Source organism: Anas platyrhynchos, chromosome 1 (genome assembly GCF_047663525.1).
Source record: "Anas platyrhynchos isolate ZD024472 breed Pekin duck chromosome 1, IASCAAS_PekinDuck_T2T, whole genome shotgun sequence".
NCBI classification, from domain to species: Eukaryota; Metazoa; Chordata; class Aves; order Anseriformes; family Anatidae; genus Anas; species Anas platyrhynchos.
In genome coordinates this window covers 45,355,088-45,375,586 of record NC_092587.1, presented here as the reverse complement: position 1 = coordinate 45,375,586, position 20,499 = coordinate 45,355,088, and the positions used below count along the sequence as shown (strand labels likewise).

The 20,499-nt window shown below is 33.9% G+C and overlaps 1 protein-coding gene across 7 annotated transcripts in view; it reads right to left on the bottom strand.

The window, feature by feature from the left end:
- Nucleotides 1–20,499, bottom strand: part of ANKS1B (ankyrin repeat and sterile alpha motif domain containing 1B) — a 439,567-nt gene that overhangs the window by 222,414 nt on the left and 196,654 nt on the right. For all 7 annotated transcript variants that reach the window (XM_038180703.2, XM_038180699.2, XM_038180684.2 and 4 more), the window contains 2 exons: nucleotides 4,454–5,037; nucleotides 2,384–2,456 (listed from right to left, as the gene is read on the bottom strand). In XM_038180703.2, the coding sequence (XP_038036631.1) occupies nucleotides 2,384–2,456; nucleotides 4,454–5,037 (657 nt within the window). The remainder of the gene's footprint in view (nucleotides 1–2,383; nucleotides 2,457–4,453; nucleotides 5,038–20,499) is intronic.

The following is a 20,499-nucleotide window of genomic DNA, read 5'->3' as shown; positions in this document are numbered from 1 at the left end:
AAAAATCTCTTTTGCTACATTATCAGTAAGAAAGGCATATTTATTGTCTTGTGCTAGTTAGCAAGTAGAATTAATACAAGCTAAAAACAGTAGTCAAGTAAAATATGTTATTAGATATATACATACCACTGTATTAAGGCTCAGTTTGAGTGGTTACCCCAGTCTGCTGTGTGAAATGAATACTCCTTATTTTCTGCTAGATAACCATACTACTTTGTTAACACAAAATAAGAACGTTAAGTATAGAATTTTAGATATGATGCATTTTATAACTAATAATTTATAAGTTATTAAATTCTAATTAATGATTTTATATTTTATAATGCATTTAATGTTGTGTTATATCAAATATGTTGATATTATTACAAATCAAATATTTGATATAATAATATTATAACAGTTTCTATTTCTTGCTGCCTGAACTGGGTTTGACTGAAGCTGGAAAGGCATAAAGGAATGAAAACTGGAAATCATACATGCAAAGCTTGATTTAACTAGCTCTGTAACAGAAATAAATGTTTTTATTACCGTTTGCATGTACAGCAAAATTGATTACATTTACAGAAATGTAGTTTTGTTTTGATTCATAGTACATAGCTTGATTCCTTCATTAAGAGCAAAGTCAGATTATCACTCTAAACAAGCTGAAGACCATTAGGAGATGACAGAAAGGAAAAAATGTTAGTTTGCAGGCAGCTGCACACTGAATAGAAAAGTTGTGACTTTAAAGTCCCTTCTGGAAAAAGAAGAGCAATGAAAAGAGTAGATCTCCTGCCAGTTGAAAGAACTGAAGAATCAAATGCCAAGTTTGAATGCCAAGAAAAATAATGCATACAGAAGAAGTCACAAAATGCCTAATGACAAGTGTTGCTGAGAGATTCTTTTTGATCTTACATGAAAAACAAAACAACACAAAACAAAACAAAAACAATTGTGGTCAGTCAAAGGAGGAGTTGGAGTAGTGCTTGCATATCATAGAATTATAGAATCATAGAATCATTCAGGTTGGAAAAACCCTTTTAAGATTATCTGGTCCAACCTTTAACCTAGTACTGACAAGTCTACCACTAAATAATGCTACTAAGTTCTATATCTACATGTTTCTTGAAGACCTCCAGGGCTGGTGACTCACCAAGTTGTGCAAACTTGAATATTCATACTGTAGCTTTTGTCTCCTTTTCATAGCTCTTACTTGTTGCACAATTTAATAGAAGCCTGATTTTGTGTGCTGCCTGTGCACTATCATGATAAAAAATAATAAGAAGCAAATCCTGAATTTCTTATATCTTCAGAAATGACTATCTCATGACCTAAAGTTTCTCTGTGAATAATTCTCTATACTAACACTGCAAGTTGCAGAAAGAAAAAAAAAGCCTGCCACAATAAGATGTCCAGCAGTTTTCATTGTATTACTCCCTACTTTTTTCCAAAACAAAATCTGAACCTGTTTGTTTGATCTGCAAAGATATTTGCATTCACATCAATCATTTTCTCATTTTCCTAGACATGTTATTGTCCAGCTAATGTTAAAATAGCTGTGTCAACTCCCTTTAATTGATAAAAGTTTTGTGCCATACAGATAAAGTTCTCTATGAAATGAATGGTTGTTAAAATACTTAAAAAAAAAAAAAAAAAAATCTTAAGTGATAAGGTACATAGTCTCCTGCCTGATGCATAAACACATATAATTGTATGGAATCATGGAATCGCTAGCAGGAATATGCTAGTAGAGGTGAGCTTAAATAACTATGCCTCCAGACCAAATTATTCAGTCATGCCAGTCAGTTTTCTTTCCACCAGTTAGGAAAAAAGACATAGTAAAATACTTCCAAAAATCTTATCAGTACAGTTGCACAGATTTATGCTAACACACCAACAAGCTAGTCATGACTAGAGTTCTTAGAATTCACCATGGTAGAGAAGGTTTGCAAATTTTCCTATCATTGCTAACACCATTCACTGGCTGTCAGCAACATTTTCAGTACCGTGCCAAATATTTGCTCAAAACTGCATTAGATGATATAATGTTTAAAAAGTGTCGGCAGCTATCGGACTATATATACCTTGACTGTCCTACCATTTCAAACAAAAATACAGCTGAAAAAGATTGGAAAATACCCCCAGTAGAAGGGCTTCATTATGAAGTATTTTTCTGTTAAGATTTCAAAACAACATCAATGATTCCAAATTGCTATTTAAAGTAACAGCTCCAGGATACATGCCTAATGCTTCTCTAAAAGTAAACAAGACTGATTCTGTTCATGGTTATTCAAATACTTACAAATGATTTCAAAACAATGGTTTACTTTGTAATATATATCTATGGTTTCCCTATAGCCAGCTAAGGCACAATTAAACAAGAGTTTAATCTGGTTTTCCTTACTTGTAGCATGATCGTTCATTTCCCCCAGACCAGTATTAATTCCAGCATCTATGGAACTCATGATTTTATCAATCTACAAAAAAGAGAACAGTGAAAACAATTGATGATTGTTATACTTAGTTTTTCATGCATGAAATTCTGGAATAATTACTTTCATTAAAAAAACAACAGTATAATCAAAACTGCAAAAGGCAAAAATCAAATAGTGAAAACTAAATTCTCCACTTTGATTTTTATTTTGCAACATATTTGTACACATCAAAAGCTAAACCTTGAAACTAATGTTTCCTTTCCTACTGTATAGCTCCTGTCATACCAACGATTATGGTCATCTCAGCCTTTGAAACTACTTCATGACATTTCTGTATATGGATACAAAAGAGAAAAATGCATGTATTAAAGTATATAACAGAATGGATTTTAATTATATAGGATAATTTTATTTGGTGATAGCTGTGAACACAAGAACACGATTTAAGCAGTAATACTAATGCATAAGAATATTTTTATTATTATCATATATATATATATATATATATATATATATATTTGTGTTATAAAGTACTAAATCAATTGTTTCTTTAAGATTTCCAGAGAACTTCCTAGCTCCCTTTTTTTCTGTCTGCTCCAAGAACCCTGGATAGGTATGAAACATAGCTGTGCCCACATATACCACTTGTGAAACAGCTACATTCATGCCAAAGCTCATTTGCAAATTACATTGTACTTGCTATGTCAGAACTTTTATACCTACCATTTTTGCCATAAGAACAGCACACACACACACATGCAAAAAGTGAATGAAAAGACTGGGTTGCTAAGGCAGACACAGGGAACCAAATTTTACAGAGCTTAGTATTAGGACTACTTGGAAAGCTGACTCCTTTTTTAATACTATATATTTGTCACTGGTGACAGCAGAAAATCTAGACAATTTAGAATTCATACATACTTTTTTGATAAACTACATTTTTCTTACCCTTAAGAATAACCAAACCTTCTGAAAAGACAAACTGACTAGTTTCAGGATTTCAATATATCTAGGTTAATGGATCAAAACCTGACCCTAAGTATCTTTCCACTGAGAAAGTACCTCCTTTAAAACAAAAACTATCTTCATATGTCCTATCAAACCAGACATTTAAATGAGCTGGAAACCTTTTCCCAGAAAAGTAAACAATCACACAAACAAACTGTCTGCTTTTCTGAAATAAAATGGCACTCTGGAGATGGATATAGAGCCCCATGACAGTCATTTGAAAGAGAAATGCTTGCTTCTCTATAATAGCAGTAAAGATATAAACATTTTGCATTCTTAATTTACCTCAGTAAGATGGGAACTTTCATGTCTATAAAGAATTGCTTACATTCTTGGAATGTAGTATATTAGAAAGAAAAAAATAAATTAGAAGAAAGATGTATAAAACTTAATTTAAATCAAGCTCTAAGACTAAAATAAAGAATTTTGTATGAGCAAGCATGTGTACTATCAATTCAGCATGGAAATTTCTTTTTATAGTTCTGAATTCATTGTAGCTACAAGGGTATTCCCATTTCACACAAGAACCAAGGCACAAGGTATGTGCCAAGTATTAGGTACACAGGCTATACACCAGTTAGAGGATACATTAAATGTAGAGGGTTTGGGAATGCATAATCAACCTAAAATCTTAGACTCTTAATTTCTGCCATCATCTTTTGTCTCTTGGGGGGCATTGTTGTGATGGGAAATAATTAGCAGACATATAAATAATGGGCATAGCCACAATACTTTCACCAATTTTAATAGAGTCAGTGGTGAGAGGTTTAGTAGAAAATAATTTAAATGTCACAACAAACTATAGAGTTACCTCATTCACTATGGAAACAATAGATTTCATTAAACGTACAGCACTTTGAACAGAAATGCATTGCATTTTGTGCCAGCTGTCAAACTACCATGTATTAGACTATGATACACTTTCAGCATTAGTAATGGTTCACTTTTTATTTCATCTCTGAAATGGAAAAAATAACAGTGTTTTCACAATACAGTATATTTGCTTGTTCTTAAAAATGATCAAAACTTACTTCTTCCCATTCTGATGTGAAGGAAGGTGTTCTTTCAGAATTTCCTTTAGAGCACTGTTGATTTGGTGTGGGTTCACTCCAGTTGCTTCTTGCTTTTTTGTCACTTGGAGGATGGGTGATAAGATTAGAATCAGATTTTGAAACATTTTTGTACAAATGCATTTCAAGCAAAGTCTTTGGTAAAGATCGTATTCTCCCAAGTGTGCATGCTCGCTCAACAAATCCTCCAGTAGTAATAACCCACTGTTCACTTATCCTTGTTGATGTGCCAACCAGTGTATGGTTTTCCACTGGTTTAGTTTTAGTATGAAATATGGTTCTGTTTACAACCTGTGGCTTCTTTTTCTTAACAGGAGGATCAGGGTTGTTTTCTTTCTGTAGCTGTATCTGCTGCACCGTGCTCTTGCTCAAAATGTTTTTCTCCAGTGGACTACTGCACTGGTTTATTTTGCTGTACAGCTGGAGTGGGTTATCAGGTGGGTCACATGCAGGTGATGATCCATGAAGTAAACCTGCAAACTGCTCAGCGGGGTGTCCTTCAGGAAGCTCACTTTCAGTAGATGTCTCTCCATGGCAAAGACGCTCTGAAATGAGAGAGAGCAACTTGTAAAAAAAAATGGGTGATAAAATACTGTAAACAACAAAAACCTTACTCTCTGCAAAATGGTTTTTGTATGCTGCTTGGTTCTTTTTTATGTACAGAAAGAAAAGATACTTATGACATGAATTGATTTATTATTCTCTTAAAAAACAATTCTCTCCTTGAACTTGACAAATTTATCCTGAGTGGTTGAAAAAAAAAAAGCCCAAACCACTCAATGCTACACATAAATTCCAGGAAAAAGCAAATTTATAAAATAAAATAGGTTGTTGCTATTCTATTAATTTGATGGTGTCTCTTTTAATTTGGTACTGAGCTGAATTGTGTACAAATTATACAACTTTGTAAAATGAATTAGCTAGTTACTTTATAGGTATTAAAACACATGAAGAACCTGTATTGTCAGGAGTATTGTTAATAATATTTCTTTTTATAATCATCATAATAATAGTGAATTTACACTATTACGCCTTTTAACTTACAGTCTCTAAAGAATAGATCTGAGCTTTGTTTTTATTTCAGGGAACTTGGAAGAATAGTTTCAGAGTTATAGTAACCTTTGTAAAATAATGGGAAATCAAGTCTTTTCTTAAGAACTGAAACAAGTTTTATAGGCAATTTAGCAAAAAAAAAAAAAAAAGGAACTGGAGAAAAATTACTTCTTGACACAACTCATAGTGGATTATTAAAAAAATGTATAGCTCTTTTTTTATGCCTGTTTCTGTAAGGATCAGAAAAAAAAAAAAAAGACCCTTTTTCTATCGGTACCTTTTTCTAACTTATCATTTAAAGTCGTCCTATTGATCACATCACTCCATCCACACGGCATTTAAGTCATTTAAGTTAGCGTATTCTATTCAGAATGACTGTGACCGCACAAACAGTTGCATCTCAATAACTACTTCATGAAAGATAAATATATATATCTCATTCCTACTAGAAGTCTATGTACATATGTAAATTCTTAACTGTAAGACTGTATGCACAAGAGCCACCAGAAAGAATCATAGTATACGTCATAATTTGCAAAGAAATTGAGAAGTTTCTTGCTATTTGCTAAAATATCTGTTGTAAACAAAACAAACAAAACAAAACAAACAAACAAACAAAAAAAACACCAAAAACTCAAAATATCACTTCTAAAATAAGGCAGTATTTGATATACATATAATAGCAAAAACATTTCGGTGTGTACTTCAAATCCCCATCAGTTCTTCTACTAGTCAGCAGCTTGAAAATTTAAAATTAAATGTTTCTAGCATTTGTTAACCTATCATTATAAAATTCTAATCAATATTAGGAGTGCAACCTAAGAAAATCTACTTTTTTTTTTTCCCCCCTATGAGAAAGGGAGAGAGAGAGACTAAAATACATACTTCAGACATTTTGCAACTAAAAAGATAATGACTGTTATATTGAAAGGTTGAATAGGGAACATGACAGAGTTTAAGGAATTAATAGCTCCACAAATGTTGGTGTGGGGGCAAAAAGCATGAGAATGAGAGGACATGGAATATTCTTACTTTCTTTGATTTCTGAAAGTAGCTGAATTAATTGTAAGTCTGACATTTTGAAGGTGAACTTAGCAAGAAAAATAAATGATGTAAATAATGATTGACCTCGGTGTTCTTCACTTCCATAAAATTTTCAGTAGCTGGGATTCAGCTCTGGATTAAGACATTTCTTTTTAGGTATCTGTAATGGTAACAAGTATGTCCTACCATAGTTAGAGATCAGTTTGATAAAGTCAATGGATGCTAGAGAGTGATGCCACACACTGTATGTTGTGGCTAGTCAGATGAATTACTCTCTGTACTCCATTATCTGTGTTGACTAGACTGCCAATGACTATAATGGGAGATGGCATCCAGTCTGCATTCAAATACCTAAATAATCACACACTGAATCTTATTCCACTGTTCCAGAAACAAGTTTTACAACTTTCTGTTGAATTCACTTAAAAGATAAATGTGTTTGTCAAGATAAAGAAAGAAGTAAGAGTAAATCAGGAAAAAGAAAAGATTATAGACACCTGGATTGCAAGGCTTTCACTAATACCTATGTGATTTTTGCTACACCTAAACTAGCAAATAAAAATGGCCAAGCAATATTCTTAGGATCTAAAGGAATTACTTGTCTCATATCCTACGTTCTCTCCTCCTTCTCAAGAAAGCTCGCACATCCAGTTACTGGGTCTCTGGCCTCAGCTAAAACTTGAGCAATGTCTGGGCACTCTCTTAGTTCGGTACTGCTTGGTATCCATTGGTCATTGGGTAAACCCTTCCAAAATCCACATAACAGTTTAACAGTACAGACTCCAAGCACCATCTCATACCATGATTTTGTTCATATTACTACTATAGACAAAAGCTATTGTTTCTGAGAACTTCCATTCTTCTGTGGTCATTAACTTTACATAGTCACAATTAAAAAGCGTATCTCACTCCTATTTAGCAGTGATGCTGTGACACCATATCAAAATGTTATTTTCAGTTATTTTGTTAGTTGAAGTGGCAGAATTTTGCAATGGATGGAAAGATTCTAAGTATATCACATGCATCTTTTCAACTCGATCTGTTAGTACAGTTATTATATTGTATACATAAGCATATGTATTCTATCCTACCTGTAATTTTCACCTTTTAAACAAGACATAAAGATGTAAACACAAACACTTTAAGGAAGATAGGGAAGATGAAAACAAAGGTTGCCTGTACAACATGTAGTTTTTTGTGTTAACATTGTATTTCACTTTTTATATGATCACCTACTATTGTTCCAAAAAAAAAAAAAAAAACAACAACCCCGCCTGTTTCATTTGCTGTTCAGAATTAAGTTTGCTTAGTGAAGAACCTTTTCAACATATTATATTCTCCTTGTTCAGAAAGAGTAGTACTATTACCTAGATACCATAGTACAGAAATCCTTCTTTGAATGCCAAGTAAGTCAACACCTCCTGAGACTTTTGTATGATGCTCATTATCTCAGTGGTTCACACATTATCTTTACAAGGTGAGTCTATAATGTGATAACATCCTAATATGATAAATGTGAGATAAGGCATAGGGAGTCCACAAATTTTGGGCATCCAGTTTGATATTCCTTGAGATTTGCTTTGTTCAGAGTATTTAATATATAACACAGAATATTTTCAAAGCACAGTTGTTATTGGCTTAGTAGTTCTGTTAGTCAAAGCCCTAAAGTCTCAACTTCAGCATTCAAAAAATAAGGAACACTGTTGGTCTGTCTTGATGAGTAAAACAAAAGCTTTGTCAGAGATAGAATTTTCTCTGTGCAGTATTCAGCTGCCTCAGCCATCATTTATTTTCTTTGATACCTTTTGATTTAACTAAGAATTTTGTTAATTATATTACAAAGGAAGCAAAGATGTCACAGGTATGCCTGCTTCACCCTGATTTTGAGCAATGTAGACCAAATCTATATTGGGCAATAAAAAAGACTGGGGTTGTCAAGAAAATATAGTATGCAGTTATGATAAAGGTTAAGAAGCATGCTGCATGCATGCAGCACCACAGTCCTAGAACAGATTATCCAGACAGGTGGTGTCTCCATCTGTGGAGGTTTACAAGACTAGGCTAGGAAAGATTATGTCTGATCTGATGATCAAAACAGGGCGCTGGACTAGAGGACCTCAGAGGTCCCTTCCAACCAATACTTCCATGACCAATAATAATTCTAGATATTCTGACTTTTAAATTTGTAACTGTTAAGCCTTTTTTTTTTTTTTAAAATACAGTTAATATTATTATTTTAGTTTCCTACCGCAGCTAATGATTATTACGAGTAAGAATACAGAGCTGAACTATACCACTGTTCTAAGCAGTATAGTAGTCATTGTAATGTTCTAAATAAATCATAGGAGGAAAAAAAAAAACCTGCAATAGATAATTGTAAAATAATTTGTTACATTATTATTATTTTTTTCTACAAGGAAATATTTATTGTCTTAATACCTGAAACAGAAGATATGAAAAATCCTCTTCATGCTGCTATATCTAAAACTGCAGCTACATGTCTTCATTGCCTGTGTGAATGTCCTACCAAGATCTCAGTCTTGAGAACTTAAAGTACGAAAAACACAAAAAAGGATAACATAATGCTTTTTCTATAACTTTGCTACAATAAGCAACTGTACTTAAATAAAATAAAATCTTTACTTAGCTTTTAATAATTACCAATTCCTACTACTTACTGGTGTCTTTTTACTGCTAAATAAATGCCATAAATCTTAAGATACCAAACTGATACCAAAACCAGTATTTCTTCTGACTTATTAGTCATAAAATGTGATGTTTTGTGTATTGTTTCCTTTCTTTTTTTTTCAAACATATTAAAATTATTTTTTTTCTTTTGAACTATGCATTGAAAAGATCCTTTCAGCAAGTTGTCTATACTGATGATCCATGTCCTGTGTGGTTAGAATTAATCTTAAATCTGCTGATACATCTCAGAAATCAGGACTGTCCATTCCTAAGATGTTCTATCCCCTAATTTATCATACGTTTTTGAACCTTTTCATTAGATTATTTTTTTTTTAAACTAACTCAGCTGGCACTAAGAATATTGTACAACATTATATTACTGAGTTCACTGAGTATAGATGTATGTGAGTTATGATAATAGTTTTGTTTTCTCATAGTCTCGAATGAATCATCTGAGAACGGACTTTAAGAAAGAGCACGGGGATACCGTGGAGAAAGAATAGATGTAGAAGATAAAGCTCTTGGATCAAATCCTGATCGAGAGAAGTTTTCTATTATAAAATCTTTTATTTCTTTTTGTATGGATGTTTATTTTTGTAAGATCTTGCTTCCTCATCAGATGCTGCTTGTCTTCCCTCCTTATCTTTTTACTTGTAAATATTATCCTAAATACCAATATATAAATAGATCCCTAGTGTTATTACAAGTGCACCCACAGCTTTCCCATTTGTTATGAAAAACACTGTGATACTGCCGTATCTGTGTTGCATGGAATACATTTACATTTGGAACAACAAATAATTCAGTTCTGTCATAATCTCAAAGCCACAGATAAGTATTGCTATTATCACCAGTTTATATACAACCAAACTGGCATTTAGGCAGCAGATTGCAATTCAATCAGCTATTTATTTACACACTGGTGCACCCCAGCACAGTTGTTTGTGGTACATACATAGATCTCTGTGGAATACCATTTCTCACTTTATTTTTTAGAAATGTTGCATTCATGTAAATTTAGAAATCAGCTTATTCATATTTGTATCTCAAGAGATTCCATGTTTAAAATGGAAATACATTCAGCAGAATAATAGTTATTAATAATAGTAATGAAAAGAGCTGTAATAGATAAATTATAACGACAGAGTTACATCTTTAACAGGCACTGCTGTTGCCATGGCACGAGTTTCTAATGTAAAATAAAAATCCATTAGAAATTTGTTCTATAGCTATGGTAACAACTGTATTGTGACACCTGCACTACTAATATATTCCTATTCTGTTTTCATTTAATCCAGAAAGATGTTTTTAGCAGCATACACTGCAGATGTGTAATATCAGTCTAAAAATTTACTCTCAACTCTCTTTTCCACAGAGTTGATTGATAAAACTAACAGTCACACCTGAATAATACTTGGAGAGTACCCTCTCATCAATTCCTACTACTTAGGTAAGCTGGAACCGTTTGAAACAGAAGGATGGTAAGCAAAGTCATCTTATTTTCATGGTAAAGATTGCTTTGGACACACTAGAATACCTTCACTAGTGATATTGGTTGTATTGTCAAAGTGATCATAATATTGGGTTGATCAACAAGAAAACGTGTAAGATAGAAGATTCAAAGTATCTAAAAACTGAAGTAGCAATATTCAGTACACCATTAGTTCACTCAGCTAACAACATGGTGCTCTGACCAAGATCCAGATCTTTGATGTCAGTATGTTGTCTGCAGATATCTTTGATGACAAAGTGCATTGTTTTCTCACTCTAGGAAATGTTGTAGCAAGGTACCATGGACCTATGTGGGAGATATAACAACATGATTACTAAACAACTAAACAACTAATGATGAATGTTGGCTTCTACTATCGACAGAAACAGCACAGAAAAGGAGCAACAGTGTCCAGCCAGACTGCTGCTTCTCCTTCTGCTTCCTTCTGAATGTAATGATACCACCAGGAGGTGGTTTGCAAGGTTGGTGTCAGTGGTTTGCAGGCTCTGTGCCCAGGTTCCAATACTATCAGCCTTTCAAAGCCATGTAGTTGTTTAGAAATCATACACACACAAAATTGGTGTGGATTACGTGTTTGCTCGTAGTAACTTCATAACTGCCAAATCAATCATTTAATGTACTCGTCTTGACTGTGTATAGAAGGATTCTATGGCTTATTGCTACCTACATTCTTGATAGTTGTAGCTGTCCATGTTTTACTAATTTATTTCACAGTGACCTATCAGAAACTAAAGGGGATAAGAAAGATTTTGGGAGAAAGACAGTTCCATAAGGAGTTTTCTGAACACTGCTTGCCAGCCTCTAAGACAAAAAAAGCTTTCAGTAAAGAAAGATATTAGTTGTTAATTACTGCTAATTCTAAGCACATTATAATATCCAAATAAAGTTCTTTCAAAATTATCAGAAACAGGAGTATAATCTGGTGCAAATAGAGTTAATTTTTACTTTTGTAGAGACATATTCACTCTGTTGTACATTTTCAGGACTTATTTTTGATACTCATATGTACTCATTCTGTATTTGAGGGAGAACAGAAACGTAATTTTTACATAAATCACACAGGGTTAAACTTTAACTGCAAAATTCAGCCTAGACAAAAAATGCAGAGCTACAACTGCCACCTCCATAATGCTGTTTCCATGAGAATTTCTTTCTGTGTGACTATATAAGGCATGGTTCCTAGACGTTTTAATGACAGACAGCTGTTCATGAACCATTACATTTTACAGCACAAGAATCTGTCTTATACCTGTTCCTTAAAATAAGAATTATACAGGAAACTAACATCTGTTAACAGGTTTATGGATTAAAAATTTCATGCACATGAACTAGTGTTCAACATCCCCAAGGTAATACAGTGGACTATTTCAATACCCAAGTTCAAGCTAAAATTCTATTAGAATATCTCAACTCTGCCATACAGGGAAAAACAAAACAAAACAAAAACTATATATATAAATATATATAAAATAAAAAATACATCAGTAATTCTTTGTAATACTCAAGGAATCTTTCATAAGGAATTCTGCAAAATGAACGGAAATTGATGCAAAATGTAATTTTGCAGAAAGCTCACATATAATTGCATTGAGAAATTCTGTGGTAATCTTTTCTTCTTGCAGGAGAAAGCTAGCAGCTGAGTGGGATGTGGCAGTGCTCATAAAGTACATGTTAATCTGACAATGTAGTACAGCAGTAGAAGAGGAAAATTTGAGACTCTTAATAACCCAAATCTGTGCATAACCAATCTGAGCATGATAGATGAGCTCCTGAAACCAAATCCATTTCTTGAAGACTCTAATGAAATCTAGTTAATCATTCCACTCCTGATATTTCACACATCATGTACAAATAAGGAATGAATGGCAAAGTAAATCCTCCACCAACTAGAAACAAAACTTAGTAATTGTCAAGGCAAAAAAAAATTGAAAAAAAAAAAAGATTTTAAAATGCTATTTCTAAAAGGAGATTTTGCTTAACAATTTCAACACTTCTACTTAGAAGGAAGGATTTCCCTAAGTAACTTTACAAATTCCCCAAACATAAGACAAAAATTAGAAAGAATAGAAAATGTATGTTCTGGCATTTGTACTGATGATACACTCCTGTTACTCCTAACCTTGCTAAAGGATCTATTTCTGATTTGAGCAGTGTTTTTAAGATACTTCGCATGGGATATGAGACAGTTTGCTTCTCCTCTCCTCTGCTGTCCTCTTCTCTCCCATACAACAATTATTATTATTATTTTTTGTTAAGTAGTATAAACAAAGCTGTAATGACAGAAAGTGTCTACGTTTTAAAAATGCTTAGAAAATAGACTGTACAGTTATCACACAGTTCTAGATGTGCATATATGCATAGTCATAGAAGATTAAATCCAAAACTGGAGTTTTTCAATTCTTGGTGGAATATAAATTTTCTTAAGAAGTATTTACAAAATATAAATGATCTTAAAAACAACAACAACAACAACAAACAAATAACCTTGACTTGGTGCTGGGCAACCTGCTCTAGATGGTCTTGCTTGAGGGAAGGTTGGACCAGATGGCCTTCAGAGGGCTCTTCCGACCTAAACCATTCTGTGATTCTGTGAACCTAAACAATTATGTGCAAAGTAATTTAGCTACGAATATTCATTTTCTAGACACTGTGAATCTCTAAAATATGTTTACGTTTCACAAGTAACTACTCAGCTCACGACATTTTGGAAATATACGTGCACTTGGAACATGGAATTAACCTGCTATGAATAGACTATCACTGTTAGGAGAGTCAATGTGTAATTTTATTAAGGTACTGGAATGCAGAAAAGCACTCGATCAATTTCAGATTTAGTTATAGGATAAGCAAGCATTAGACAGTAGTTCAAACACAGAAGGGCAATGAATAAACCTGAAAGACAATAGCTTTCAGGCTCCATCACAAATGTCACTTTAGTAAGCTTTCTTACCAGCACAGAACAAAAAGCACCTAAGGAGCTAAAACTGCCAGTTGAAAATAGGAAAGAGAAATTACTAATCTGCAGCTGTTTTAGGCAAAGTTTCCAAACCAGTCTCTTTCAGACTATTTGCATGAGTATTTGGCTTAACTGTATATTACCAAAACATAAAGAAGTTTTCTCTCTGTCTTAAAATAGCAGATACAGGTAAGAAAAAAATATTCAAATACTTTTTTTCTCCTTGGTATACTTACATTAATAATGAATATAATTATTAAAGACTGCATGAATCTAGTTCAAACTAGTTGCTGGTCATAAGCTCCCACAGAGACATTTTTTTGGTATTTCCAAATATAGGTCAGTTCTCTTGGTTAGAAACAGAGGGACTGCTATCCATGTTTCTGATCTACAGAGCTGGATGCAGAGGGGCACAATTTAATCCAATTAAACCCCCACTTACATAACTGATTGAAAAGACATGCAACGCAAGTCTTTTCTCTAGAAATCTGAATGATTGATCTTTCAGGAGCATGTGAAAGTTAGAGCACAGAACATTAGGGAATATCTGTGGCAACAGAAAACATTGCCACTCACTCTTCAGTCAAAAGGTATAATTCCAACAGCGCCCTTGCCAGAGAAATTAGTAAGAATTGTCCCTAATCTTAAGGCAAATCAACTGCGTCAAATTAGGTAGTTAACTAGTTCTTATCTATGGTGCTGGAAGAAATAAATGCTACAATATAGGCTATAAGTTCACCAGATCCCTAAACCAGAAATATCTCAAGAAAGACAGGCCAAGAATGTTACTATTTCTTCATTCTGCTCTGATTTACTAATACGTCACTCAGTATGAGGAAGACTAATTAACAGACATAAATAATTACAGTCACCTGTGACCTGAGGGCTCAGTCAATCCAGATCTGATTGTTCCTTTCATACTGTGTATTTCTGCTCTTTAAGCAAATGTGTCTACATTTCACCTGAGAAACACTTTTAGTAGAGCTCCATCATTAATGTGCCATTTCTGGTGTTCAAGGAACTTTCATTGACCTAGTTTGCCATCACCATAGTACCGAAGCACTAGCAACAACTAGTTTACATGTAGGAAACAGCAAAGAATATTATGCTCCTCCTGTACTTGGTAAAGTTTCTGCCAGCAGCTTGATGAAGAGGAAATCAGATCTCTATGATCATGTTTTGTAAATAGTTAGATGGGCAGAACAAACAGGGGGAAGTCCCTTGCAAATGTCAAGTGATCTGATTTTTGAACATATACCTCTTGCAGACAGAGCTGTGAATTCTATCTTGGTTCACCAATCTCATAGCTAGTTTTCATTTTCAAATGGAAACAACAACTGAAACTGAGAAAGATCTTTAGAATAGTTTTTGCTTCTTGCTGTAACAGATTCTCAAGAGAGGACTCTGACAAAAGACAGTGAATTGCAACTAGGAAAGCTCCCAAACTGCATAGAATAATCCATATTTATAAACACCAATACTCAACAGTCTTAAAGTGATAGCATTTTAAAGGACAGATGCATTTCTAAGATAGAACAGATAGAGAAAATGCAAAAAGATAGTACAGGTTTCCTAAAAGCTTTGTACAGTCATATTTGCTATTCAGACAGGCTTCTGTGAACTCAACGTTTTTATAAATGCAGAGAAAGAATTATAGGATCTCAATCATTTATTTTATTCATCTTTAGAAAAATCTTTTAAAAATCTTTGTAGAATGAAACAACAGTTAGAACAGTCACTTGAAACAACTTGATAAGATCACCTGACTCCTTCAAAGGTGAGGGAAGCTGAGAGCGTAATGACAGAGATGAATTTTTATTTTTATTTTTTTCATTGGATAGGATTTAATTAATCCATTGGACCTTCTTGGACCTACCATTTTGCTCATAAACCAGTGGACCATTAGGACCTTTCTTCAGTGGGATGTCCATAGGTGATAACTGAAAAATTTGTACTGAAAACAAAAGACAATGAAATTCTGTTCATGGCAATCCACTCACTTTTCTACTGGCCACAATATAGTCTTGTGTATATTGAATATTTCCTGTGAAGGTATCTGAGCCACTATTTGCCCTTTAGGTGTAACAGTTCCCATCTATTCAGGTTCTAGTCACTGTGGTCACTCAGCAAGTAGATGGTTCCCATTTGTGGTATGGTTCCTAACTGTAAGGTTTGTGTGATTACAGTGAAAGAACATGCTATATTGCTCTCAGCATTTCTCACTGAAAACTTATAAAGGCTGCTCTTCCATTTCACATGAAAACAAACTTTCAAACCTTGGTATTTTTTATTGCAGAAGTACTTCTCAGATTTCAAACACTTCTTTGGGATTGGATGGTAGAATCAAAAGTAAAAGTGTTCACATTTATTGTTGGAGCTTTTAGAGTACCTAAGAAACTCTCAGCAGATACATATTATATTTTTGGGTGAGAGTGGCTTGCTTCAAATTGTCCTTTCTGGAACACTTGTTTTCAGTCCCTACCAAAAGGTACTGGACTCAGCTTTCTGAGCACACTCCTTTCCCCCAACCCCTCCTTTTCCACTGTTACCCCAAAAGAAAAGGAAAATTATGAAAACTGACAGAGTGGCTAATTTCTTCATCAGTCAGACATACAAACACAGCAGGTAACAACAGACCTACTATTTTCTCACATGCATTCTTCTGTAACTTAGCTGATAATTTGTCTCTTGCACAGATTAATGCATTTGCACCACACTTAGCACATCTTCCTGCAGAGTATTTCCAAAACGTAGCCTCTATCTATCAGCTAAAAGTTGCTGCCCAAACCACTGTCTTGTATCTATTAAACTTGAGGTTCTTTGATTTTGACGCATTCAAGAACTCTTCTACAAAAGTCACCTTCTTGGTACTTTGCAATGAGTATGCTCTGTATCTGTCTTCAGTTCTCACTGTTAGTTTTAAGGCAATTTGTGGCATGCACATTTTTATTAATATAAACCTTTAAAAGCCATCAAATAATTAATTCCTGTCTTCCATGTGCTGACCCATTATTACTGTTTTGCAATTTTTATTTCTGCTAAGAAATCATGTAGCAGAATTGGATTGCTACAATACCTCATGAGTCAAATGGATTGTAAAACAATGGTAAAACTTCATATTTCAATTAAATTGAGAGCTGTAGAAGAATTAACTTTAGTTAACTATGTTGCTGAAAAAACCAATTCCTTGCTTGCCTCAAATCCGCTGTTGTTCCTATGAAGCTCTGTGGAGATTCAGGATCAACTCTGAAAAAACAGTAAATCTTGCAGTGATTTCTTTGATGCAGACTTGAAGTACTGCTCCAACAAATTATCTAACCTACCCAACACACTCAGGAGAACTGAGTATGCAGAAGTAGTTCATTAAATCAATCATAATTAACAAATAATCACAGAAACAATATTACAATTGTTTTAATTAGCATATTTCTCACTTGAAATAAATTGGAAATCAAATGATCACAGTCTCCTGAGTAATTTACATTAATCATTTTTCCCTCTCTTAAAAAAAAAAACAACAAAAAAAAAACACTATCACAAGGAGCTCAATTTATCACACAGCACACTAGCAGATATCAGTACAGGACTTAATCTTACAGATTTTTTTTTTTTTTTCCAGAAAAAAAGCTTTTAATGTTAGATAATCAGAACTGATAATGAAAACATTCTAAATGTGTTTCTGATTAAATGTGGGCAAACACCTTGTTGGTCTCCTTTTGTATCTAACGGGAAAGAAAAAAAAAAAAAAAGAATGTAAGAATAAAAGGAAAAGAAGGGAAGCATTCTGAAGACCAAATGTTCTAAACCCTGAAAAAATTATTAGAATTTTATTTTCAATTGGTCCTAAAAAGGACTTTTTAAATGTGCAAAGTGTTTTTATGATGTTTTTAATAGCTTTCAAAAGTCCCATGAAAATATGAAGATGAAATTAAAAGTGTTTAGCTGGTACTTGCACCTTGAGAGAATACTATTGTTATGTAAACACATAATAGGAAGGAAAACTATTAAAAAAGTAGAAATGTTCACTCCTGGATTAGGTTACTTTGAACATTATGGCATTATTAACACTTCAGCTTATGTTCTTTAATTATTCTGTCTGTACCGACCTAAATGAAAGAAGGCTGTTGGGGGTGTTGGAAAGAAGTGACATGCATTAGAAATTTCAAGGGAGAATGCCAGTTCTTAAATGAACAAGGAGTGCACTACCAGTTGTGATATTTGCTTTCTTCTTTCTAGCCTAGTTAACAGGCAACTGTGTTTTTCTAGTCTTTAGACAGAAAAAACATGCATTAAGCTATTAAAACCTTCTACTCAGATAATAAAGAATGAACTAAATTTTAAAGTAATTGGAATAGCTACAGTACTGTTAAGCAAAGAGTGGATTTGCTGAGACATAATAGGCATATACACTTTTTTTTTTGAGCTTCCTTTCTTCCAACCGTCTGTTGATATGTGTAACAACATCTTGATCAATAACAATCTAAAAATATAAGGGGAAATATGCTGTGTGTTTCCAACTGATTAGGGAAGTTTAAAAATGACTTTTATATGAAATTTGATTTAGATTCACTTAATTTCACACTCTGACCACCAACATAATAACTAAAAGTCTGTAATTTGTAAGTGGCTTAAGAATACCTGTAATCAATCTTTCACTGTTTCACAGAAGCCCAAGACATGCAGTACTATCAGTAGAGAAGTACATAAGTCTGAGTAAAAGTTACTGTGTGTTTCCTAAAGTCGGCGTCTTTCGTCTGCTTCAGTTAAACCATACTTTATTCTAAAGCCAACATTGTGATATATTTACTACATGAAAGATAAAGACTCAGCATACACTGATGAGTTCCAAGGTACTTTTTGCCAGATTTGGAAGCCAGATCACTGATATAGACCATTAAGTAGAGAACACAATCACACTTGTAAAACTGCTTTGCAATTCTCAAGTAGAGTGGGCAGAGCAATAATATTATTTCTCTGCATGGCTAAACCTCTAAGAATTCATGATGAAATGCAAGAACTGTAAACTGACTCAGATTGAACACAAATATTTCATCATAACTTCACTCTGGATGTGGAAGTATCACCATATATCAAGATGTGAAAATGCTAAAGCTAGGCATCGGACAAAGGTTCTCAGATTGTTAAAGTGGACCTGTGTTTAAGGCAGTGCTAGTCTGTTTTCTTCTAAAGCTTATATCAATGATAAAATGTTTCAAAAAAGAATATCCACACAGCTGTTGGCTACTCAAATTCATAAACTTAAGCTCAGGAAGTCCCATTTGTATCTGTCCTGAGTATAATAGCACATAATTAGGAGATTTGTCTCCCTGAACAGTATGAACATACAATAGAAGACCCAAAAGAGGAAAAAAAGATGATCTCAGTTCTTAGGTACTAACTATGAAAATCAGTTTTCATCTTTAATTATGTAATAATTTCTTCACAATTTAATGTTTATTAAAATATTTGTAAAAGGCAAAGCCCCTCTGATTTAATTTAATCTTTATTTTACACTTCATGCTAAATGTAATGCATAAAATGGAAGGGAAGGGAAGGGAAGGGAAGGGAAGGGAAGGGAAGGGAAGGGAAGGGAAGGGAAGGGAAGGGAAGGGAAGGGAAGGGAAGGGAAGGGAAGGGAAGGGAAGGGAAGGGAAGGGAAGGGAAGGGAAGGGAAGGGAAGGGAAGGGAAGGGAAGGGAAGGGAAGGGAAGGGAACATTTTCACGATTTAAAATATATAAAAAGTAAAAATATTCAAGAATAATGAATTAGAAAAAGAAAGTGGGAAAATAGAAGCAGAAGCTAACAGGAGATATTGGAAGAGTATGGATTCCAATTCCAGGGAACTATTGCATGTTACCAAAACTGTACTTCCCTGTAAGAACTTTCAGTCTTCTTGCTACGTCTGTATCTCCTGCCAAGCAGCTCACTTGATCAAGAAATCAAAGTTAGATGCCTCTCTTTTCATTTCTGCCATGTTCCTCTCCCATATTATCACAGTAATTGCAAAGTTAAATTACTGCCTGAGTATAAGCTTAGGTTTTCAAACACTTTTTCTGTGGACAGCTCTCAGTTTGATGTCCCTCTATTGCATAAAATTATTAGTTTTACTGTGCACCTTATCTAAGGTCAATCATGTTTAAATATGACTTTTCTTAGGCAAATAACTATGGAATTAATTTTGGTATTATATTTGATTTTGCCAGGTTGTAAAGACAATTTATTGTTATGCCAAGATAAACTTCCAACGGCCATGAGCCAAAATTTATCTAGACAGCTTCTCAATCCTTATAGACTTTCATGTGCAATCTTACATATGACCTGTGTTTTTACTCCCAAACAAAGATTACTATATTTATAGCCCTCAGCTCTAAATCCTCCATCCCAAGTGATTTCTTCTCCTTTAGTTGTTGTAAGTCTCCAGAACCATATGAGAACACACAAACAAACAAACAAACATCATTCAAAACCAAAATAAAAGGAGGAAAGCTCAAATAGTAAAAAGCTGGAAGCCAAGCTTCAGGCATGGCTGGTAGTGGATACCAAGATCACAGCTGATCTCTGGAGCAGCACAAGAAAAAATCAACACTTCAAGACCTTGAAGAAATACCTTCAAGAATTCCAATAATATCTGCAAAAAGGAGGGCAAATGAGGACAAGCTCAACCAAGTAACAGTTTCTAAAGACAGAAGAGGTCAAAATGAAGGAACAGAACACCACAGTCTGTTTTTGACCTCTTTCATGAACACATTCCT